At 38.4% G+C, this 10,529-nt stretch overlaps 1 protein-coding gene across 1 annotated transcript in view; it reads right to left on the bottom strand.

Moving 5' to 3' along the window:
- Positions 1-10,529, bottom strand: part of ITGA8 (integrin subunit alpha 8) — a 110,075-nt gene that overhangs the window by 96,759 nt on the left and 2,787 nt on the right. The window contains exon 3 of the mRNA XM_062623647.1: positions 788-888. Within this exon, the coding sequence (XP_062479631.1) occupies positions 788-888 (101 nt within the window). The remainder of the gene's footprint in view (positions 1-787; positions 889-10,529) is intronic.

Raw genomic sequence — 10,529 nt, 5'->3', positions numbered from 1 at the left:
ACTATTTCTTGGAAGTTTTAAACAAATCCCAAGACACAAGCTGTGGCTTTGCAACTGTAAAAACTAACAAAATTAATGACCAAATTAATTATTCTTATCACAGTTATTTCAGTTGCATTTTTGATGTAAACCTTTGCGTAAATATAAATTGTCTACATATAAGCAGCATCACCACTACTTTGCTAAGCAATAAAAGTATTTGCCCCCTGCTGGAGTTCTCTATCAACACAGGTGAAATGCACAGTGAAACTGAAAAACAAGACATTGCACTTTGACAGCAGTCTTGATTAGGAACTTTCTTATGACTTTTCTTGTGGCTGCTTTACCAGGATTATGACACAGCTTTTCAAAACAATGTAAATGTGACAAAAGAAGTCAGTGCTTTCTCTTAGTAATGGGTCTTCAGCACAAAAATCTTGGCTTCCATTACATTCTGTATTTAACACTCCAAATAAATCTTCATAATACAAAACATTTTATAGTATATAGCTATCAGTTCTTGTGTATCTCTAAAATATATTTGTTATCTGTTAAAAAAATCATCATTTACTTCCATAAAAATATGGAATTCTGCTATCTTCACGACAGTAGGCTTATCTTCACTCGGTCAGTTCAACCTGATTTTATAGGCTGCTTTCATTTTCTGAGTTATACACATAATCTGTTTTATAATTCATGCATAAGTCTAGAGTTTTTTCCATTATCTACACATAAAGAGCTATTAAAGACATACGTTTGAGAAAAATAAACATTATCTCCAAATGAATACCGAATGCATAAGACTTACCACAACTTTCTCCTTATGAGCTTTGACTGTTGCCCCAAACCACTGGTTTGTCTTAAACTCAATAGGTTCCCTGGTGCCATTGACTTTAATTTTCCTGTTGTCTGATAAGGAAAGAAGCAGTTGACGGCTTATTTTCAAAAAGTATTACCCTGAGAATTACAGATACAAGTGAACAGACCGATGGGTATATCACATTGCATCCACTGTCATCGTCCTATCAGCTTAATAGGAAATGGACTTTCTAGTATCATTTATACTTTTCACTGGTCAGCAGAAAACAAATTCACACACGAAAATTAAAAGTAATTACCCTGAAAGTTCAGAAAAAATAAAAAGGATTGAAAGAAGAAACCCTGTTTTCCCCTGCCAAAACAAACAAGAAAACAAAAAGGTTTAGCTGGAATTTATGATAAAGAATGAACAAGAATCTACAAAAGTAGGTGAAAAACCCTGAAAGTTTTCTCATGCATGGTAGAAGCTTCCCATGCCATGCAAAAACCATGTTCTATAATTAGTTTTTGTCAAACAAATGACATTTCTCAGCATGCTTATTCAAAGACCAACACTATAGATAGCAAAGGACTTAGTTCTTAACAGAATTACATGTGTACACACTGCCACAAGAGACAGCTTCTTAATGTTGCTTTATATACACTCTTGCAGATGTCAGCATAAGAGAAGCCATCTGGGCAAAGACTCAGGCCAATTATAATGCATTTCAGGTTTTAATAAAAAGCAGACATCCCTTCCTTTCACCCTCAGTTCTCTGAAGTAAACTGATTTCCCATATGTTCATGAGCTATGCTCTTCCCTTACCAGTCACTCCTAATGAACTTCTCAATTTATACACAAGCAGGGCATTACTCCTTCCCCCTTATATCTGCATTCCCTTATGTTTGCTTCTGGTTCGTATCAGGAGAGATTTCACAAGAATCGATCCTTTTCTATTCAGTATACGTGAAAATAAAACTATATACTATCTACCTTGGAACGTAGGGAAAAAGGTATGTCAGATTATATTCTATGGATTTGCACAAAATTTTTAAACCTGTGGCAAAATGCAGTAAGGTCTTTGAAAAGCCAACACTTCCTGGGATTTACCCAATAGGAATAGAGGAGATTCCTGAATGCTTTTCTAGGATGTTGGACCACCAGTTACTTCAGCTCATGGTGACCTCATAAACATTACAGATATAAACTGAAGTAGCAAAAATAATACATTTTATTTGGAGGACAGGGGTACTCTGTACTTTTTTCTAATAAGAAGAAAAGCTGAATGAGAATGCATCTATGAAAGTTTGAAAGTCTGAGAAAACATCATCCTTCATACAAATACTTGGTTTTGTGCTGCGCCAGTTACAGGAGCTAGTATGGAAATCCATGCTTAGGGATAGGAGAGAGAGAAATTTTAGGAACATTTAGATCTTAAAAATTCAGGAAGTGTAACTTAAAATCAATCACAAATTTTCATTTTTAGAATATATTTAAGTTACGCCAAAACTTTAAGAGTGTGGGAGACAGTGACACACTGCATTGCAGGAGCTGCCAGCTTCTCCCTAGTTGTTGGCAGCACCACTTGTGATTATTTTTTCCAGTGAAGTGAGACAATTTCAAACTTTAAAGGTTTTTTTTTTCTCTTTTAACGCTCCTGCAAATCAGAACATGATCAATGTCCACAGATGAGGTCCTGATAGAAACAAAGCTTTTGAAGCTTGAAAATCAGCCATGGTCAGCTTACAGCAGCCAATGCTAGCCTGGCTCTGAGGATACTCATGACCAGTATTCTAACTTAAAAAGAGCTTACATTTTCAATCAAAACAGCATACTTGTCTACTGGCAAAGTATACCAGAATTTGAAAAGAAGTTAGGTTTAAAACTAGCGCAACTGTTTGCAGGATTTATAAAACCACAGATGAATTTGTCAGTAAATCTGCAAGAACTGTACACACACCCACTGCGCTTAGTGGCACATGGTATAGTATGAATCTTCCATCATGTGGTGTGGGATTTTCATTATAAAATGATTAGTAAATCACCACAGACACTATTAATAAATAGCTGTTTTCCCCTAACTAAATCTCTTTTGTTAGAAATTCTCTAATCAGCTTTGTTCAGGATCCATATTCCCAGTTTCTGAGGTTGTGCCTTAAAATACAGTTTCATTTTTTTGTATTTAACAACCAATCAATATTTCAGATTTCTGTAAAACCATTACTGCTTCCCCTCCAACTTTATGAAAATGAAGCTATATACACAACTAACTTGCCTGAATACTGTAGATTGTTATTACTGTGCCCTGGTTGTATTCAGCTAGACAGCAAGCCTCTGAATGAAGCCACTGTAAATGTCCACTTCCGAGTTAGTCATCCACTTAGAAATGCAGTAGGTAGGTCACAAGTTCTCCTCCTAAAGCAAATATCTGAGAAGGTCAGGTGAACCACGGCCTAAATGTACTTTTTTTTTTCTTTACCAACTGTAGATAGCCATGGGTGACCAGTTTATACCAGACTCAGGTAAAAACTATTTATTTACTCAGATAAATCCCAATCCAATAAAAAAAAAAAGTTTTATTTGTGTCTTCGATATATCCCTCAAAACTGTGTTACCTAAACATTTGAAAAATAACATGTCTGTACCCTGTCAGCACCCTTATATGACAGGGAAATATCTCTCCTTGTGTTATTTATGGGGATCTGAGGCCCACAGGCTATGTCTATACTGTACCTTACCCAGGGGCTAAGCTGTAATTCTGTGAACAGCAAAAACTTGGCTTGAATTCAGGCTGCATTTAAATGTCATCTTCTCTTCTGGAAGAGAATGCCTGGCCCCTTTTAGGAAGGAGTCCAGGCTATCTTGCATCATGATACGTGACACTAGTGTAAGGACAGCCAGAATACAAGGCAGCAGCTGGGCTGGGCACACAACGCCTGAGCTTGTCCACGCAGCGGTCCAGCGAGTGCCTCGAGTACCAGCTGGACTGTTTCAGAGCCAGCCCAGGAGCTGTTCCAGATGGTCAACAGTCTGGATGACTTGCAAATTTGGCTTCAAACTCAGCCCTGGAGTCACTCTTAATTCTACTGCCTAAGACAGCAGTCTGTATTGCAGGCTAAGGCCCAGACAAGCAGGAGTATACAAAGAGCAGACACGTATAAATATAAACATAGGTGCAAGGGCATCCTTAAACTGCATTTCAGCAACACAAAAGCATCTAATTTTCTGCTGCAGGAGCCAAGACTCCTATACATTGCTACTGCCCCACAATCCAGAAGCAGTTCTGGAGATGATGAAATATGATTCTCAAAATAACATTCCATCACCCAGTCTTTTAGACTTGAGGAACCTAGGGACTACCAATGCCAAAGGAGTAGAAGGACAAGTAGAAAAGTTTGAATTCAGTAAGTAGCAAACCTATGTAAAAATAGCACTGCAGAGATTAATTTTTAGGAATTAGAACCTGAACCTAGAGCAAGTGTTAAGGCCAATCCAATCCATCATTTGCACACATTAAACTAAATTTGGTGCTTTCTATGGTGACTGGTCTCTCAGTCACTGAGTCAGCACATTACAAACCGTTTAACAGGCATGAATCAAACATTACGCTTGCAAATATTTCTTTGTTGTAGTAACCAGCATCTGCATAAGAAACAGATGTATTTGCAAACACTGACAGTGGCTCATTGCAATTCATTCGGCTCTTTAAAAGTAGAAGTAAAAAATGCATCCTCTAGTATAACTTGAAAATACTCAACAAAAGCAGATAAAAATGTTTTAATCAAACTTAACATAGGGAAAAAATGCTTTTAATCAAAGCAACAAATCCAGCCAGGTAATACACCTGTAACTGTGTCAGGTAAGTTTCTCACTGTTCAGGAACTTTGAAAAGTGTTATCTTTACTTGCTCCATGTGTGTTTGCCTGTATCTACTGGATAGACACAGATGACCATTACCAAGCACCTGCAGCAGGCTCAGTTACACTCTGCTCCCTAAGCTGTACCTACTCAAGATTACAACCAGGATGGCAAACCCCTTTCAAATACCTGTTCTGATACATGTGTGTATGTATCTATGCACATCCATACAGATAAATAAACATAGACAATACAAAATGTGAAACATATACTTACACATAATTATATATAAACACAGTAGAGGTGAATAATCACCTCAACCTATCTATATTTATATAAAATGGGAATACAAATATATAAAACCAACAAACATTTATATCTGTATTTATATAAATACATATAGGTAAAGGAAAGTGAATATCCCCCTCACATGGAGACAACACCTGGTATGCGATGTACAGTTTTGAGATACCAGTACAAGATTTGCAGATGTTTGGTCCAAAGAAGAAAACACAAAAGAGGATCTATTTGCTCTTCATCCGGTGTGCAATAGGTAGAGAGAAGAGAAAGCCAAAGTCCCATCTGAGGTATGCAGCAGAAAGAAAAGAGGCAACAGACATAAGCTGCAAAAAGGGCATTTCTGATTAGATATAAAGAACAAACTCTTCTAAATGAGGGTGACTAAGCAGGATACCTAAAGAGGCTATGGCATCTCCATCCTTGAGTAGCTTCAAAACATGGTTACACAAGCCTTTGAGCAACCTAATTTAACTTTGAAATGAGCATCATTAGGGTCCTGGCTTACAGAAGGGAAGAGAAAGAGGGAAGGGTTCGTACTGACATGCATGGCTCCACATTCTAGAAGTGAGGGAAGAGAGAGCATGTAGTCAACCCTATGACCATGGTAGAGTAGTATCATTTTGGTATCACTACCATAAGAGATTCCAATGATACCACCCATTTCTAAGCAAAGGGAAGTCAGTAACATTGTCGTGGTTTAAACCCAGCCAGCCAGCTTGTTCACTCACTTCCCCCCGTTCTTGCCTTCCCCCTACTCCCAGAGGGACAGAGAGGAGAATCGAAAAGAATGCAACTCCCACAGGTTGAGATAAGAACAGTTTAGTAACTAAGGTATAACACAAATCACTACTGCTACCACCAATAATAATAATACATCATTTCACCGCCAGTTGACTGATAACTCGCCCCCCCCCCCCCCAGCTTGACCAAGCACCAACCGATACCTCCTCCAACCCTGCAGTCTACCAGCCCCAGTTACCTCCTGGGCATGACATGCTGTGGTATGGAATACCTCCTTGGCTAGCTTGGGTCAGGTGTTCTGTCTCTGCTTCCTCCCAGCTTCCCCTCCTCCCTAGCAGAGCATGAGGCTCACAAAATCCTTGGCCAAACCAAAATATCATTGTTATCAGCTCTGTTCCTGAGCCGAAAGTCAAAACACTGCACTGCACCAGCTACCAAGAAGGAGAAAAAAAGACTGCTACTGCTGAACCCAGGACAAACATTTACAGGTTCATTGCTATTACGTGCTCAACAGACCAACAGAATACAAATGCAAAGCTGAAGACTATGATCTAGAGAACCAGGCCACAGAATTGCCTTCAACATTAATGCTGGGGCAAAAAGACTCTATAGTGTTTAGAGACAGTAAGGATATGCAAAACCCTTGCATGACAAGAAAAGTTGTTTTTATTTGGGGATTTATCTGACTCTGCAAATACCTATTGAATTTCTGTTTTTTATTGTGCCTTAGATGCTATTCAAATGAGTTATTTTAATTTAACGTCATATCTAGAGAGCTTTATTTGGACTTTCATTCCACGGATCAAGAAAAAAAGAATCACCAAACCCAATAGGATGTTTTCCCCTCAGTACAATCTGATCAAAAACATATTAAGACCTCAGAGCCTGAACTAACATAGCTAAGGGTATTTTTTTCCCTTCTTTAGATAAGGCTGAGACTTATAAAAGAAACTCATGAGGGTCTATTATAAATCAGAATGCTACAAGTGAACCGTGAGGCTCCAGATAAGGTCTTACTGGCATAGTGGACTGAAATGTGTCAACATTTAAAAGAACAGCGAAGTTCTCCCTCAGCACTTTCTCTTCAAATGCAAATTCTGTTTTGTAACAGGATTCTAAATTTTCCCCAGAATCTTACCATCTCTACAGTTAACGAGTTTTTCATGTAACTAAACCTCTCAAGTCCCACAATACATCCTTTCCTTATGCAGTACCTGGGTTCTGTTACAATCAGCTCAACTGCTGGCCAGAGCAGCTCATGTTTTTTATCAACCGCACGCTTGGCCAGAACTGATCTACATCCCACTGCCCTGTTCTTCTTCAGAGGCTCTTCAATTTTTCTCCAACTAGTTTAGAAAAATAAACCTGTTTTACTAAAACTGGTAAAGTTAATTGATAGCAAAGACAACACCTCAGTGACTTCCGGAAACTTAGAAGTGGTATCTAAAAATCTGCCTTTAGGAGCTAATTTAAAACATAAAAACTTGTTGCAGTCTGTTAAGTATTAGAATTAAAAGTTACCATTATAATGAGTTTCTGAAATCTGAACTATTAGCTTTTTACTAGATTTCAAATGCAACAGTGGACTTCAGGGGCATTTAAGTTTGCTTCTGGCTGCAAGATGCTTTGAGTGCTTCATAAGTTCCCCAGTTAATCAAGCGGGGAGAAAGATTTCTTCGTATTGCTCTCCTGCTACCTCTCCTGGCAGCTGAACGGAAGAGCAAGCAGTTTAAACAAGGACTTGGTAATTTTACCTCAATGCTAAATCAGAAATAGTCATTGTAAACCTCATTTCATAATAGAGAAACTGAAAAGGAGAAGTTATGTTTGTGTAGTTAAGAGAGCAAAGACAGATCACAGCTCTTTAATATAACGCCAACACTTGTTCCCCTGTCCTATCACTGAGTTTCAAAGAGTATCACAGCCTTCCACTGCAAGGCAATAGGATGGCTTTACAGAGCAGGGAAACAAGGGAGAAGAGTCTCTGCCCTTCAGTCCATATCTCCTGTAGTAAGGGGATACTAAAAACCCTTCCATTATACTTTATCTCAGTTTTATGCTGCAATGGAGCAGGCTAAAGCACTAGTTGTGCTTTCAAGGGCAGTGCTTTCAGCTTTCAAGAAGCTTTCAAGCTTCTTCCCAGAGTCTTGACCCTAGTGCCCAGATTTAGGGAGTTTTCAAGAACTGCAAACATGGAACTGCAGAGTCACTGCTGTATCAACAGCAGGAAAACATGAAGAGTTCCTGCTAAAGCCCCTTCTTGGCTGAAGGCCATATCACTAGCCAACCCATATGGGAACGTCCGGTTACATGACCTGCTTATGGGTGGGTTGGCTCAAATCCTCCAGCATATCAAAATTTCATCCTCCTTCCCATCTCTGCTCCTCTGTCCCTTGTCAGGAATTTCATCAATAGGATTAATTACTGATGTCAGTTTGTAAGTAAATCACCTCACTGCTTTGGAAATCCCTGGGTTAGCTTCTATGAAGACCAGAGAGAGATGGACTTAGCAATTTAGTTGACAAGTGGGAATAACTGCTGGTTGAACAATTTCAGTCAGGTGGCATTACTTTTAGGAATGGGCTGCAGATACTCCTGTACCTCTGTTAACTCCAACAAAGCTATTTTCTCAACAGAGAAGTTTAGCCACACACATTACAGAAACACAAGTAATGCATCTGCTCATAGCACTCAGACCAGGTTGGGCATCCCATCATACACACAGTGTCACAGAGATAATTTTAGGAGTAGTCTTGGTCTTGGGTATCAGTTTTAGCAGTAAGGATCCCAGTCTGACAGCTGGACCATGGCACTCAAAAGTAATGACATATTTTTTAAAGATGTTCTTATATCTTTTACTAGGAATTGAGTACTGAATTGAATACTGAGTGTTCCTACTTGGAACATTAGTTACCAATGCAATGTCTACTCCCTCATGTGATCTTAATTTCTGAGAAAAAAAGGAACAAGAGAGTTTCACAAGCAATAATGATTTGCCTTTTGTCATTTAGAGCTTATGTGACACAAAGAATGGAGTTTAGTCCTGAGTTTCACAGCTGTGTGGTGGAGGGAAGTTGGCTGTACCTTGCCAGTTACCCTGGGTACAATTCTTGCACCATCAGATCTCTGATCCATTGGGAAACATTACAGTTGTCTTACACCAATGTCAAAATATCAGGTCCAGTTAGGCTCAGAACTTGTGCTCTCCTTTCAGGACTCTATATAAAAGTATTATTCACAAACAAAATTCTTCAACAAATCAGCCTTTACAGGACCAAAGACCATCATATCTCAGTGCTTACCATCATAATATTATCCCAAGCAAGCCTATTTTTTTTCCACCAAGGTGGCTGTTGCTTAATTGGTTACTTCAGAATACTTTCTGAACAAGTGTCCCCTCTACCTAAGACGCTATACACTTTACAAACTCAACACATTCTTTTTTCCTTCCTTCCTTCCCTTCCTTGACTTATAACCCTGATCTTGTTTATCCTTAACAAGCCTTAAACACAAGTGGAGAGAGAGTTTGTTCCTGTTTAGTTTGTTATACTTTACACCCCCGTAACAAGGCATATCTATCCATCCTCAGTATCTGTAAAGTACTGAATAACTATAAATTAGTGCAAAGCAACTCCACATCTGTAACATCATAATATTCAAGAACGTCCAGAATCTTGACTGAAGCTATCACAGAATACTAGTCAATGTCCTCACTGTTTTCACTTATTAGGACCAAGATGTTAATAGTATTCACACAAATGACATCAAAAGATTTGCAAATCAAAGAACTCTGTTCTTGTGGAAACAGTAAGATAATGTGTACAGTTACATATCAGTCTTAGCAATTAGGTGTCCACTTACTTAAACACTCATTTGTGGCAGTAGAAGTCCAAATAACATCCAAGTGCATTGCATGTTCCCCCCTCAATGGCAGAAAAAAACTTGCACTGAATGCAACATACCTGAGCTTCATTTGTGTACCCAGTCCTTGGAAATGGACGACATGAGCCTCATGCCCATGTATAATTTAAGCCAGTGGTTTTCAACCACTTGGATTTGTTGATCTCTTGGATTTTTATGTTATGGTGGAAATTTCACAGTTTCATGACCTGCAGAATCTAACTTGGGATACAGTACTTGTGACTCTGCTTTTTTTTTTTTTTTTCTCAATATTTATACAAGTCTTCCATTGAACTCTTGTGGCTGAAAAATACTGATTTAGCAAATTCTTTATCTATTTGTTGGGTCGCACTGCCTTTTAGGTGTTACATTATACTTTTCCTTTCTTTCTAGTTCCACTCAATTTTTACTTCTGAGCTTAATTTAAAATGCTTTCAATTTTGCAGCAGTTTCGTCTCTTTTATTTTGCTTAGTGAATCTAACTGAAAGAGCTGGTATTATTTGGTTAGTCAAGAAAAAAGTATTTTTAAAAGGAAGGCTTTGTATAAAAATGCATCAAGATGAAATCTTCCAGCTCTGAAGCAGCCTCTGTAGTTTTTCAGTTTTGTTTCAGAAAACATTCCCAAAGCTTTCCAAGACTTTTAAAAATCTTCTATGAGGCATGAAGCATTAATCTTTAAAATTAGAGCTGCTAGAGCTGAGTTTCCAGTCTTCTGACAATTACTGAGTGGCTTTGTTTTGGGAAAATGGATAATCTTGTGGCTAAGGAGCTGGAGGAGAAGAAAAAATCCTGAGTCGGTTACCGGTATCATCACCAACTTCCTCAATGACCTTTGACAACTCAGACTGACTTTTTTCTATTTATTAGAATAAATATAAAAGTGTGACTATAAATATAAAATGGGAATAGCAGCATTTCTGAGTGATGTTGTAGGGAGAAAGCATAGCAAGC

This window comes from Pezoporus occidentalis, unplaced genomic scaffold (genome assembly GCF_034315485.1).
Source record: "Pezoporus occidentalis ecotype Australia unplaced genomic scaffold, CSIRO_AGI_Poc_V1 ctg257, whole genome shotgun sequence".
In the NCBI taxonomy this organism is placed as follows: domain Eukaryota; kingdom Metazoa; phylum Chordata; class Aves; order Psittaciformes; family Psittacidae; genus Pezoporus; species Pezoporus occidentalis.
Note: the sequence above shows the minus strand (reverse complement) of the source record. Positions and strands in the feature narration are given on the sequence as shown.